This window comes from Vidua chalybeata, chromosome 13, assembly GCF_026979565.1.
Source record: "Vidua chalybeata isolate OUT-0048 chromosome 13, bVidCha1 merged haplotype, whole genome shotgun sequence".
In the NCBI taxonomy this organism is placed as follows: domain Eukaryota; kingdom Metazoa; phylum Chordata; class Aves; order Passeriformes; family Viduidae; genus Vidua; species Vidua chalybeata.
Genome location: NC_071542.1, coordinates 5,787,762 through 5,803,106, shown reverse-complemented (window position 1 = coordinate 5,803,106; position 15,345 = coordinate 5,787,762). Strand labels below are relative to the sequence as shown.

At 37.9% G+C, this 15,345-nt stretch overlaps 1 protein-coding gene across 4 annotated transcripts in view; it reads left to right on the top strand.

The window, feature by feature from the left end:
* The window catches only part of ENTREP2 (endosomal transmembrane epsin interactor 2), an 87,954-nt gene that overhangs the window by 41,289 nt on the left and 31,320 nt on the right, over positions 1–15,345 (top strand). For all 4 annotated transcript variants that reach the window (XM_053954634.1, XM_053954632.1, XM_053954631.1 and 1 more), the window contains exons 3-4: positions 9,089–9,199; positions 14,854–14,985. In XM_053954634.1, the coding sequence (XP_053810609.1) occupies positions 9,089–9,199; positions 14,854–14,985 (243 nt within the window). The remainder of the gene's footprint in view (positions 1–9,088; positions 9,200–14,853; positions 14,986–15,345) is intronic.

The window sequence follows — 15,345 nt, the reverse complement described above, 5'->3', positions numbered from 1 at the left end:
TTGGTTTAGGCCATGAAATAATGTCCCTTGTTGGATTGAGTAAGGGGTCTGAAAAGTGTGGTTTTCAAATCTTGACATTTGAATTTGTGTAAACTCTGATTACATTAATGTAGCAATTTTTTGTTTTTTCAGATAAATTAATATATCCATTTAGCTTTTAAAATGTGCACTGCCTATTGATGTTTTTTTTAAACTTAGACTGCTGATTCCCTTCTGTCTTCTTTAATATCATGAAACAACTGACAGAAAAACCTAGCCTCAGTGCTCTTTCATTAGAATAGACCTGACAGAAGAGGAAGAGGGGAAAAAAATTGAGAATGACCCACTAAAGTTGTGAACTGGGTGAGAAAGAAACAATACTTGAGAAGGAAACTGAGGAAGTGAATCAGGGAAATCTTTGCAGTGGTGCAGAAAAGATGCCACAGGGTGAAGTATCTCTTTAGAATGAATATGTGAAGTCCTCTTTTACATCTCAACACTTCTTAAAGCTTTCTCTTGCCTAGGTCTCTGTCTGCATCTCTCTGATACCCTTTTGACCAGGCTGCCTGTTCCTGGGCCCAGCTGCCATTGGCTGTCACTCATGTGAGAATCTGGACTTGTCTGTTGAGCATCCATGTGCTAATTAGTTACCCCCAGTGGTAGAGTTTAAAAAGACCACAAGCAGCTTTTCCTGAAGAGCAGACAAACCCTGCTGGGGCATAACACTGGCCCCTTCCTAAAGAAGCACTGGATACTTACCCTAAAACAGCCCCTGCTCCTCCCCATGTGCTGCCTTCGCATCGTGTTGCCATGGCAGCAGCTCCTGCTGGCGCGTTCCTGCCACGGGAAATTGTCACTGTTCCAGTCCCAGTGCTGCTGCTGCTGCTTGCAATGAAGAGTGTGCTGTGGGTGCTACATTCACCTCTCTTCAGCCATCAGTAATTCCCTTGTTCTCACACGCTTTCTAAATATATCTGCTGATGGTTCTTTCATCTCATCTGCTCCTTCTTTTAGAAATGCAGGCTGCATCCCATCTGCTCTTGGAGTTCTTGGCAGCCTTTGCACAGTCTAATTTCTTCAACCCTTTCTTGGTGAGAGTCTGGTTTGCTTCAGCATTTCTTCTTCCTCCTTGGTAAATGAATCTCATGTCACGTATCACTGGGGCTGGCTAGTTGGGCAACATGGGAGCTATTTGTTAAACTTGGTATTTTGTTTTCAAATGGTGAGGAAACACTAGCTTCAAAAATTTATTCGAGACAAGCTGAGCTGCATTTGAAATGTTTTTAAAAGTAGAATAAATATTTGTATGAACTAATATAAAGTATTTTGAGGTGTGATGGAGTTGGGAATGGATACCTCACTCTTTGTGCTCACGTACTCAATCAAGGCTCATGTGATTTTAGTTTTATTTGTGTGACAGATGGAAGGAAACACACTGTTACCCAAAGAGAATCTAATTATCCTGTGCTTGTTGAAGAAAAATAGTTTAATTTGAGTGGGATTTACTGGCCAGGTAAATCACAGTTTAGATCCTGAGCTAGACATGTGTGTGATTGAGTGTTTGTGTTTCCTTACTACAAATACTATAAAACCTGCAACAGCATTATGGATTAGGTTCTACTTCAGATATATGAGGAAAGGTCTTTGACATCCTAAAGTTCCATTTACTGATGGATCTCCATCAAATTATTCATGTGAATCTTCTTTGGAGATGTATGTGCAATTTTTCTTGAAATGGCCAAAACTATAGTGAGTTTACATTACAATTGAATTGGAAAGAGCTGCTGCCCACGTTGAAGCCTTGCCTCAGAAACTGATACTGAAAATACTCATGTGCTCTTGATGGAGATCAGCACTTGTGGCTCCTGACCCTGCTCACCTGGCAGAATTTTCCTCCTCAGTCAGAGTTCTGGTGTGCGAGTGCTCAGAGAGAGCACGCAGTTGTTAATTAATGAGAATAATTGCAAGTGAGTAGTTAATTGCTATTAATATGTTAGGAAAGACAGACACAAAATATCTGTGAGTGTGACCTTTACATCCTGCTTCTGTCTCATTAGCTTCTGCCAGGAAGGGCTGCTCGCAGAGATTTGATGTCTGTCCTTGTCAGCAGGACAACACGAGCCTTTATTTCCTCAGGGAATCCTGCTACAGATGTTGTGCAAGGTTAATTTATTTGGAGTAGCATTTCACTGACACGTGCATGGAGGTGAATCCTTCCTGCAATGTGACACTTGCAAAAAGTAATGTATTGTTTAGGTGGATGAACCCATTAGGCAGTTGCTATGGAAGTATAAATTCAGTCTTATGTAGATTTTCTTAAAAGTTATTAGACTATTCACATTGTTGAAGAAAATGTATTCATTTTTATTTACTGATTTATCTATTTTGTTTAAATACAGACTGTTTCATACAAAGCTAATTTAGAAAAATGTTGTCTTTCCTAGTGTCCTAAATGTCTAAAAGACCCTAAATGTCAGCTTTCTTTTCCCGTTCTGCTGTTGTTGTGGAACATTTTTGAGGCACAGTGTATATTTGTTAATTTTTAAAACGTTTCCATTTTTACTTCCTTGGAGAGTGTGTTGGAGAGAAAAATTAAACTAATATGGCTGAGGTAGTTGCAAATTTTAGGTCTGGCTTGTGTGGTCAAAATTCTATTCAGAAAGCATTATATTTGAAGTTCTTATTATCACACTGTTTATCAACTCCTCTTTTTCCACCTGACTGTACAGCTGAAACAGTTGTTTTTGAAACATTTCAACTTGGCAACATTTTGAGTAGCATTAAAATAGGTTAGTGCTGATTTCTTTCTCCTTCAAAATAACACTAACTTAAATTTCATGTGCATGGATTTTTTATTTAGGGGAGCAGTGGTGCATAAATGTAAATGTCAGTGATAAAAATTAGACAATACAACTACTATTAAAAAAATTTGTCCAAATGACTTATTTTGACTGCATATACAGTAAAAATTATATGATTATATATGATACAATTTATTATAAGTTATTATGACAAGGTTGCACTGTTGCAGTATTAGCTGCAGATCATGGAAGGATTCCTTTGAGTGCTTATTTGCATGTAGCAAACTTCAAATTAGCCTCTTTAGCATATTAGCTGGCAACTCCCCATTGTCCTTCTAACAGATTATTAGACAAAACCTAAACTTGTTCTCTGCTATGAAACTAATTACCTGCAAACTGTTTTTGTTACAATTACTGTTAGAAGTGTGTCGCATTATTTGAATACTTCTAGAGATAGTTTGAATTTTATCTGAAAAGAAAAGGGTATAGCTCCTCTTGTTTCTCTTTTATATAGCAGTAGTCTGCAGGCCACTTGACGGTCCTTTTGGGTCCCTTCCAACTCAGAATATTCTGTGATACAGAAAGGTGTAGATGCTAAAAGAGTTAATTGGAATAGAAAGAGCAGAAAATTAGTAGGTGCTGAAATATCTACTTTTGACAAATTTCTGGTTAATGTTTCTAAGCTGAGAGCACAAGGTCTTTATTACTAAATCAGGCCCCCTCTTACACTTTCCTAAAAAATACTGCAATAAATAATGTAATTACTGGAGCTGTAGCAGAGCATTACAGAAACAACAAACACCTATTGCTGTGTGTAGAATGTGACAGTGATGCACTCATTGTGGTCTTAGTCTTTTAATCTGATCCTACTTGAGGAACTTATCTGCATGCCCATTGCTTCTACTGACAGGGAATTTCTTGGAGGTATTGAATATCTCTTATGATGAGATATTAGGAGATTTGGTTTGATATAAATGCATCTTTGCATTTGTCTGTCACTCTGTTCCTGTATACAGAGCCAAGGTTGCATTTTGAATTCCAGGACTCTTGAAAAGCCTTGGCAGCAGCTACCAAGTCCCTCACTTTATTGATGTTGTTGTTGTTTGCTGCACAGTGAAACAGGAGGAAACCAAACTACTCCTTCTGGTCTTTAAATAGGTGTTATTCTGTGTGATGCAAATTCTGCTGCAAACACCCAGTGCCCCCTCTGTTGCCCACGGGCTGTTACCAACATTCCCTTCATTTTCCAAAGCTCACTCCTGCTGGAAGCTGATTGCTGCTCTGGCAGTAAATAAAATACAGTCACAGGGAAGCATCATTTTTTCTTGTAAATCAAAACCAGTAGCATTGTTTATAATCTTAAATAGGATCATATTTGAAGTTAGAATTTTCCACTGAATATTTTAATAAAAATAATAGAAATGAAGATACAACCAAGCAATAAGTAATAAATTAATTAAATTCCAAGATCTAGCTGAATGAAAGCAAGTTAATAGGGCCATAAGAGGGTTAGTAAAATCACATACACCAAGTTCAAGTTCAGAAGTTTTCATCTGAGCTATTTAGCTTTGAAATTAGAAATAGTTTCTGACCTTTCAGGAGCTGCAGGACAGGAATTAACAGGAAGTACAGGCAGACACAGTATTACAGGTGCAGAGGATTGGCAGATTTATGTCGGAGTCCAGGACATCCCTCTGGCTACCCTGGATGCCTTGAGACCCTGGCAGGGGGCTCGGGGACCTTGGCAAGAAGTCAAAAACACCTTTGGCTTCGATTTTAGCCCATGGGAGAGGCTGCCAACTCTATATGAGGAATTACGAGCCAAAAGGGTTTGAGTAGTGTAATAGGTGAATTGACACAGCGTGGAAAAGTAGAATTTTGGGGTTTTTTAGAATGTAATTCAGGGGTACAAGATGGAGGAATCTGGGCGTGTCCTAGCCTTCTTTCCCTTCTTCTTGTCCTCCATATCTTGGTGTGATGGTGACACTTTTCTGTTGGTTTAGGATAGGGACACACTGTGCAACATAGATCTTAGGTATTGGTACGGGAACTGTAAACATGGTACATGTGGTTTTGAGTATATAATGTGGGAGAGATGCCTGAGGCTCGGCAGAGACTGCTATGGCTTCTGTACCAGGTGGACCTCAGCAGGTCAGAGAGAAACTATTATAGATAAGAAAAAATAAACAACCTTGGAAACTCAACTTCACACATTCCAGACCTCTTCTTCAGCTGCCAGGCTAGGGGAAACAGAACTTTCACACTGTTGGGGGTCTCGCCAGCTGACCCCGACAGATTTACAGAAGCCAGCCTATCATGGCAATGCCTGGTTTTATTCAAAGTACCCTGCACAGGAGGGTTGAGTAATATGCTTCATCAGCACAGAGGGTAGTGTTTTGTCTCAGTGTTCATGTCTTGACTATCAAACCACTGAAAACCACCAGGGGAACTAGTGGTTGAAAAGCCAGCAATGAAAAAGCAATCCTGTTTCATATATATCTCCAAAATGAAAGTGTGAGGAATGACATAAAATGTGCTTTTAGAAATACGGTTTAATGTGATACAATATTTACATTTCTTTTGGAGGACTTCAATTATTTTGCGTGTAGAAACTTCTTCCTGCTTGTAATAGTAAGTATTTCTTCAAATTATAATATGTGTTGCTCCTTTTTACTGTGCTCTTGATGTGTATATATGCAGTAGTGAGTGGGTGGTTTGGGTCACTTAAAGAATCCCCATCAAAAGTACTGGTAAAACAGGGTTTAATATAAATTTGTGAAAGTCATAGAATCATAGAATGGGTTGGGTTGTGTTGAGAGAGACATCACCTTGTTCCACCCCCTGCCATGGGCAGCTTCCATTAGACTAGATTGCTCAGAGATCCATCCAGCCTGGCCTTGAAGACTTCCAGGGATGGGGGATCCTCCCTCAGCCTCTTGGCCACGCTGCTCATGATGCAGCCCAGGACAGAGTTGGCTGCAGACACACATTGTCAGGTCATGCTGTACTTCTCATCCACCAACACCCCCAAGTCCTCTTCCTCAGAGCTGCTATCGCTGCATTTTTTGGTAGAAAGCTGTATATGGACAGAAAACCTGAATTGTTAATGTCTTATGTTGCAGGTCACAAGCTGCAGTGCATGCTAAAGTTGGTTCATTTGTTTTTCCCCTTTTTGCCTCCTATCAATTCTAGAACAAATGGTGAAAGACAGTAAGGGCAAGAAGGTGCTTTGAGCTATCTCAAGGATTAAAGTTTTTGGGTTTTCAGGTAATACAGTTTTAACAGTGCCTTTGGGAAATAAGATGAAAGGAATTCTACAGCTTATGATAAAAACAAAAAATAATAAATTACTTGAGGCCAGTTGTGAAGAAAAGAGAAATATTAAGAGGCAAAATTGAAAGTGAAAAAGAACAGAGGGCAGAGAATATATCAGCTTCTGTAAATCCCTTTGGTTTTTTTGGTGGTATCCATAAAATTAAGATGATCTACTTTGGGACATTCTGAAGGCAGGTGTATGGTTGTATCTACATTTAACAAATGTGAAGGAAAAAATGTTCACAAATAATCTGAGAATACTAATAATTTTCTAAAAGGTCAAGTTATACTCAAGAGAAAACTACAAGCAACTTCCTTTATAGTGGAAAGATAATATAACCTGTTAGTGCTTAAGTTTTTTTCTTTCAGTATGGAAGGGCACTCTTTCTGTGCTCTCCCTTGCAAGGCATGGAGGGTACTGACATTTTCATTCACACACATTGCAGATGTGCGTGGTGTTTTGGGACTGCAAAGACGCAGACTCACTCTTGATATGCTCTGCATATTTATACTTAAAGTAGTTCCCAGAAATGGAGTAAAAAGGGGAGCCTTGTGTGGGTCCATGTGCAAGATGACATCTCACATAGTGAGTTGTTATATAATTGTAAATAATTGCATCCAAACTGTTTAATTTTGTAGAATTTGTATAGGACCATGGTAACATTTACATAGGAAGTCCTATTAACATTTCTTCCATGGAGTCCTTTGTACAGAATATAAGCTTTGACTTCTCCAATTAGTTCTGCTACCACCAAATTATAATAAATCCATGGGCTTTGCTTTTTGTTCATGTATTAGTTCTTGGTGACTTTTGGAGCTTCATGGAATTAATGCTTCTTGCTGATTTCTAGGAATATTTTACTTGTTTATATGTTGTAACTAGAAAGGTGAAGAGCATAATATTGGAGTTTTAGATCAGCATTAGGATGTCACAGCCCTTCAATATCTGACCTTTCTGTATTTACTTCAGTGTAAGTTTTTGCCCTTGATCATTGGGTTGGCTGTGTCTTATACTGTTTCCTTATAGTTTCATACTGCTCCTTCCAGTATGTCACACTGAGCTCTCAGAGCACATGTATTGTTTGGTAGCTCTCTTTCTGAGGAAAATTTTAGTGTGGAAATTAGCCATACTTGACTTCATAAATAATGTGTATCTAACTTCATCCACAGTGTTTCATAGTGTAATGTTGGGTCTCCATCAAAATCCACAGTGGCCACTCTTTCAAAGGGTTGCAGATGTGTTTATTTTTACTGCTGCACCTGTGCCAGTGTTAGAAAAGACTGATTTGTGATAAAAAAATGAAGCACACTGAACATGTTTTTTAATGTCTGTAAATATGGTAATTGATACTTTTGTGCCTCCTTTTCTCTGTTGTGGCTTCCAGCATGGTTGTAAACTTTACCTCTGAAGTTGTGGTAACAGAGTACCAGGTGTGTCCCACCCCATCAGTAGAAAGCTTTTTTTGGTATTTAGCTGAGAAGCTTTAAGGAAAGAGATTGGATATTCTTCAGTTCCTTTTATTAGGATCTTTGTGCTCTGCAAGAGGCAAGGTAGTTTCAAAAGACTTACAAAGGACATGAATTTCCCCCTTTAACTCCATGTCCAGATTAGGTCATTCCTTGCCTGGGACATTAAGAAGTGAGGCATAAAATTGCAAAATTGGGAAGACGAGTGTGACAGAGCACCTCAGTGTTTGATATCATGTGTTGGCTGCCACTTTGAAATGCAACTCCTAAACAGAATGTGAGGCATAGACCCACCAAGATGAACAGGAATTCTAAGAGCCTGTTTCATGTCCCTCTTGTCTGCCAGTGACAAGAGGAAGAGGTTACCTTGGAAACACCAATAGAGGTTTCTTCATTAATGAATGCTGATATGGAGGAAGTACTGCAAAAAATAGATAAACCTGGTGTATGTGACAGCCCTTGTTGTCAGCTGTGATGCTTGGAAGAATCTGAAGCTGGCAACTAAAGTTTGTAACATGCCTTCTGTCCTTTGGTTAATACAGCAGAGGTTATGGGATTTTGTCCAAAAGCACTAGAAAAAAAAATATACAGCCATTTTGGATTTAAGGTTGTCAAAAATATTCGTAGCACATGCACTGACAAAAGATAACATCTTGTGAGAACAGTGAAGGGCTGTAAACTGTGAGCATGCATATGGAAAAGAGATGCAACAGAATTTCTTACTAATTTTATATAATACACTCACACTCCTGTTGAGTTATGGCAATGTCAACACTGAATATTTAAGGTGGCCACACATCAGGCACATGTTTGTTCTTGGCCTCTTATTGTTTGTGCCATTCCCTGTATGTTGAGATTTGTCTACGCTGACTGCACCAGGTTTTTGTACATTTAAAGCAATAAAATAATAATTAAATGATGGAATCAGGTTAATGCTTGTTTTGACATATTTTGAGATGAGAAAAAAGGAGTAATTAACACCATGAGTAGTTGATATGGAGGATGCTGCTTAAATTGTAATTGTTGTTTGAAAACCAAATATTTATGTATATCCAGAATTTTATTCACTCTTTTTTCCCCAACTTGTAGGGACTCATGATATATGATATTCACAAATATTTCTCCTATTTAAGATACCCATATCCCCATCAACAGGATTGAAATTGTTTCAAGACTACATCTGTTTATGATAAAACATTTTTCAAATCTTACTTTTTAGTAATGCTTGGCAATAAAACCCATTAGATTTTCAGAGTGTGTGATAGAAGTGGGAGATTAATGGATTATTTTGAAATGGCTGGAGGAAAACATATAATAGCCATGTCTAGTTTTGATTTAGCTTTCACTTACAGTGCAAGACCAAGGATGCTGTCAGATTAAGTACCCTACTCTCTTTAAAATACATGAAATGTTGCCATCCATGTAATTGTGTAACAGGCTGGAAGTTCTTGAACATCTAAATTATATTTTTTTCCTTGTTTGCCTCTTGAAGTGAGTAATAATGGGGTGCTTGGTGTTTTTTCCAGATAACCTTTTTCATGCTGCTCTCTGCAGTGTGTGTGATGCTGAACTTGGCTGGGTCCATTCTCTCCTGTCAGAATGCTCAGCTGGTGAAGTCCCTGGAAGGATGTCAGTTGGTGAGTGATGGAAAACACGTTTCTTACCAAGGACAAGGATTCTGGTTTTCATCTGGTAGGGTTTTATACACACACTTCTTTAATTTCCAAAACAGTAGATATTTAGTAGAGCAATCTATGTGTTACAACCTAAAAAAACATTTTGGGAAAAGTTTAAGTGCTAATGGATTTAATGTTTTGCCACCTCAAAAAGTAATTTTTAATATCATAAGGATTGACTTTTTACTGTCATGGTAAAAATGATGCTTCAGCAGAATAGGTGGAATTCAGGCCACATCAGAGCAGTGTGGTGGTTACCATTTGATGTCAGCAGGATCAGGATTCCTTCCATCCAATACTTGTCCAGGCAGTGGATTTCACAATAGGAATGTTTTTGTATGTGTATGCTAATATTTTGTTGGCCAACCTGAGTTGTTTTTCATTTCCAAAGTAAATGAATGTTACTTGTGTTAAATAATATACAGAATAATATAAATTATCATGATGTAGCATGCTCTAAATTATAAGGTAAAATTTTCCTAAAGCCCTTGTGTTTTTATCTCAGGGAAAAAAGTACATACACATTGAATTCCAGCGTATTTTCTGACTTCAACTTGCAAAGATGTCTGCAAAAGTCAACTCATGACTGAAATATTTGAGTTTAAATAATAAGTGTTCAAACTGTAGTTTGGATTTTTAGAGCATGATGAAATGATAAGTAGCTTTGCCACAGTGTGTTGTGCTCTATAAGGGCAAGTTAATGTCATTGCGGCTGTTTATCATATTGTAACTGTTTAAAGAAAAAAAAAAGGAAACAGTTTCTTCTATCCAGACCTCACTCTTTAGGTTTCCCTTGCTCAAAATCCCATTTCAGTCAGGCTGGGGACTTCCACATGAACATATTGCATTGCCATGTTGCAGGGCTCATATATATGGAATTCTAGAGTTCTGTTCTCATAGACCACCCTCTGGGAGGGATGCACTGTAGTGAACAGCACTGCTTTATGATTAAGCACAGGATTTGACTCAGAAGGCGGTGGTGTATTATGCTGAGCATATTTAATTACTTTATTACCATTTTTCACTAAAAAAGGAAAAATCCTAGTTTCTTAACAACTTGTTCCAAGTGTATATTTAATTTTAATTCCTTAGATGGCTCTCTTTAGTGCTGTAGAGCTGTGTAATCCTGCACTGTGTGACTGGTGTACATTATCAAATCTATATCCTTTATTTGCTTCCTAGGATACAAATGTACTCTCTGGGGATGCAACTCTAGGAGTCAAAATCCAGCCTTTGCAGACATGTGGTTTGAAATGTAGTTAACATCCCATGTAACTGAACCAGTAAATTTCCAAGCACAGTATACTGAAAAAGTCAAATTCAAAATAAATTCTGTTTTAGTTCTGGTCTTTCTGTCAAACTTATTCATGGTGAATGCATGGCTTTAAAAGTGATAATAGGATCTACTGTATTATGGAGTTTAAATTCAACAGGGTTTCACATGTCGTGTTTTTATTTGAATAAAAAAAAAAAAAAAGACAGTGGTCTTATTTTGCTTTAAAGACTGGGGATTTATTGTAGATTCCATAATATGTACTTCTGTGTGAATATGAGAAATGTGCTTGCCATATGTTAGCATTTTGGATGTGTAATTTGTGAAGTTGGTATTTGTGCTCTTTATCCTGCAGCTTAGCAACATACAACACTGAGGGGGAAAAAAGGGCAGTAGCTTTAATGCCTTGTTATGAAAAATTGGAATTTTTTTCTCATAATTACCTGCAGATCCTGTAGACAAAACCTCAAGATACTGCTTTAAATCAGTGAGAGTCAGACATATACAGAGAAGTTGCACACTCAAGCTGTTCATTAATGTGTATAGGAGAAACATTTCTGTATAGAAATTTCTTCTTCAAATAATGGTTTTCTAAAAATTGTTCCTAACATGTATGGGTAGAGCAATTAATATATTTTTTGTTCCATTACTGCACAAGACAGAATATGTTTTATTTCTTCATCTGTGTTTGTTTTTATTGTGTTTACCTGTCTTTTAAGGCATTTATTAATTTAAAAATAAATGCTGTAATTTTAATCAAATTTACAGGTGATTATTATTCAGAAAAGTAGTGATAGTGTCAATCTCTCTATTGAAAGATTACTTTTATTTTTTTTTTTGGTCGGTACAGCTGAAATTGGCTAGTGGTTACAGTAACACATAAAGGAAGAGTCTTCTTTCCCCTGAATTATCTTAGCTGGAATAGACAAAGCAAGGAAAAGTGAAGCAGGTGCAGGTTCACAAAGAGCTGAATGGCAGAGCCCGGGTCCAGTACTGAGGTTTATTTGTATTCCATTTTGCAGTGGAGCTAAACCCAGGTCTGTGCATATCAAAAAACAATTTTTAAAATTCCAGGAAATAGAATATAGTCTGTTTTGTTCTTGGCCATCTGTCAGTTTTTAATCTTTATATTTCCCTACAATGCAACTTTATCCTTACTGGATCCTCCCATCTTTCCCTCTGCATAAGGTACTAGAATTGACTGAAGTTCCTTCCCCTAAGTGGAGCTTTCTTGTACTTCACTGCCTTGTTATCAACTTTGGAACTCTGATACTTCAGTTTGAAATTTTTCCTTCCCTTCTTTTATGTTCCTATAAAAAACCCTGAAGGTTAATTTAGAAGTAGTAGTAAAATCTATTACTACTTTTATTAGAAGACTTACATTTGTATTAAGGAGGTGATAAAATGCAAAGTAACAGTGTTAACTCCTAATTTGCCCTGTTAGGGGAGAGTGTGTGTGCACTTAGCAGCCAAACAAGCTTCTTTCCAGCAGCATTGACAGAATTTGATTAATTGATACAGATGAAAAAAAAAAACAAACCCATAAAGCCTGTGAGAGTGTGTGCATGTATTTGTAATAAATCTGGAAGGTACTTTCCTTTTTTGATTCTCTGCTGTATAAAAGTCAAGTTTTAATGGGTTTTATGACTTTTGATGTAACAGTACTGCTTTTTTGACAAAACAAAAACTTACAAGACAATTTATGCGTGTAGGCAGCTCTGGCTGATGTTTGAAATCTTAAATATGGTTTGGATGAGGGTGTACTGTGCAACTGTCATAAATATGAAAGCATACAAACTCTGCTGTGAGTACTGACTAGCATGAGTAAGAATCACGAAGTGGGACACAAATATGCACAGGATGGTGGGGTATGTGCAGAGCATGAAGTGAATGATGCTTTATTCTTGAGCTCTGCCAGCCAAAAAGAGATTGAAGCACAGACAGTTTTGGAGGCACTGCTGGTGTAGTTGTGTCTGAGGCTGGCAAACACCAGCCCAGCAGCTGCAAGGAGTGATCCCAACTCCTTCTCCCTGTACCAATGCAGATTTATTGTCAGTGCTACTGTCTTTGTTTATGGAGTCACACAGTGAATGTCCTTTGAGATGTGATTTGGGCTCACAATAAATCACTTCTCCTCCTTCCTTCCCAAAAAAAAAAAAAAAAAAAAAAAAAAGTTAATCTTGGCACTGTTTAGGTGACAGAATAGCTGTATGAACTCTTGATCCTGTCTGCACAAGTGTGAGACTGCAGCAGGGCAGGGAAGGGCATTCTGGAGCAGGGGCTCAGGAGTGCTTTCAGCTGCTGCATTGCTGAGAACACAAATGCAGTGACACCTACAGCCTTTGGTCCTGCTCCCCATTGCAGGTACATAACTCAGCAAACAGGTCACTTCACAAACATGGAAGGAAAAGGTGCACAACAAGGCAAATTGATAAAATTTCTCCAGAAATAATATGCTTCCAATCTGGTAGTGAATCTTGGCTGGTTTTGAATATGCTGTGATTCTTAAGGTGGCCCTGTGTTTTGCAAGAACTGTTATGTAAACAATAAGCTTTTAACTCATTTTAAGAAGATTATTAAAACAAGACCTACTGCACAGTACAGAGTTATGGAACAACTTTCAGAATTAATTGAGAATCTCCCATAAATGGGGAATCTTAACCCAGCCTTTTGAGCCTTATCTTTGTTCACCTGTTCATTACATGTGATACAGGTGGCCCTGGGATCTGTATTTCACATTCAAAATGCGAGATGCGTGGCATGAGTCAGTGCCTGTCCTTTATTAAACAGGGGCAGCAAGAATCAGAATAGACAATCTTGCAGTAGAAAGCTTTGTCTGAAGTCCATTTTCCTCATTACAAAAACTTTTTAGCAGCTGAAGCCTATATTGATTTGCCAGGTGTAGCCTTCTGGCCCCTGGCCTTGGCACAGCTCTAAATTCAAAGTGTGAGTTCCAAAATTCCTCAGCAGCATTTCTCAACCCCTGAACCATTTACAGAGAGTTTTGGGAGCAAGACCTCCCCAGTGACATCCAGTGCTTTGATTTTACATCAGCTTGAAGAGCTGAGGTCAGCTGATCATAAACCATTTAGTTGGGTTTTGCACAGATATTTCACCTTTTAAAAGAAAGTATTAAAAGATTACAGGAATTGGAAAAGAACTAATCTGAAATTGTTCAAGCTGCTTTGTAGTTAAATTGTATGCTAATGAGAAATAAACCCCACAACTATCATAGAGGTGAGCAACCAATGGTTTTTCTTTATTTCTTTGCAGTGTCTATGGCATAGGGTATGACCAGTTTCTGTGAGTTGCCACAGACAATTATTTCCAGTGTTGCCTTGGAGAATATGGGAAATGGTGTAATTTACATACCCAATTTTTTTCTAAAGCCTTTTACAAATTGTGCTGGCTAGAGGGCAATCTGGAGTCTCAGGAGCTGAAATCTCCTGAGGTAGCTCCTACCCTGAGCATGCTTTCATCACAGTAAGCAAGCATTCAGTCATCTGTACCTCATCTGGAGAAGTTTATTATGTTCTTTTAATTGACCCTTATTTTTGCTCTTCCATCTGCTGTCCTGGTCACCAGCATGTAAGGAGAGAGTGCTACATAAGCCTGATAGGGGTAGCACTAAAAAAATACATATATTTAAACATATAACTTTTAAGATCATATGAACAATTTAAATGTTCTTTGAGGTCTAAGAAGTAAGTAAATATTCTGTTGAAATTATTTTATGTATAAGGCTGTGAGAGGTAATTCCACAAGGAATGCTGGTACCTGTTTTTGTTCAGGAAATTGGCAACATACTAGGGAGAATTTGATTTAAAAATAGCAAATGTGTATTTGCATTAGGAATTTTTTTTTTTGTGGATTTGTGTCTGGAAATGTTGGGGTTTTTTTAATGCAAAAGATTAAGTAACAGGGTGATTCAGATCTCACCACCCAGCCACTGTGCTTCCATCTTTACTTAGGGGAATAAAGGACTGATTTGTGATCATGAGTCTTTCACATATTTTCTGACCTCTTTCTGTTATTTTTGGTTTTCCCACATTGGGTATGATTTTATGTTTATTCAGTTGAGTTAGTCTGGTTTTACCTGCCCCTGCAAAGCAAATTTTTTTCAAAAAGAAGCATAAAAGGTAACACTTTTGACATTGAATCCTCTTTCTGTATTTTACCTGTTTTTATAGCTTATATTAACCATTGGAAAACATACTCCTAAGGTTCTGCACAGAGATTTTAATTTTGCATTTAGTAGTCATCACTGTAACTGTAAATACTATTTCTGGGAAGTGTGTTTCTGTTGATTTATACTTTTTCTGACCTTTTCTTTTCTCCACAGATTAAATTCGACAGCGATGGTGTCTGTGTTTGCTGTGAAATGCAGCATCAGACATCAGGCTGCAGTAACCTGGGAGAAACACTGAAACTGAACCCTCTGCAGGAGTGCAATGCAGTGAGGCTGACCCTCAAGGTGTGTTAGGAGAGAATTAACTGTTTATTGCAGTTTTAACTTAGCAAGACAAAGTGTGTGATGAAGGGAGCAGCAGCTGCTGTTCTCTGTCTTTGGCCACCCTTATGTGCAAAATACATCTCCATCTCAATATCAGCATTTGTGTGGGTAACTGTTTTGTTAAAGATTACTCAAGAAACAGAAGTTCAGACTGGCTATGGTTTATGCTGGAAGGCGCAAGAACAGGTATCTTTCACTTTGCTGTTCCAAGGTGGTGTTTGTTGATGTTATGGTGAACTGCAAAGAAACACAAAGCGTTGCAGAACGATGAGGTATCTCCTGATATGCTGCTGCCAGGAAGGCAGGGATGTTACTTTGGGA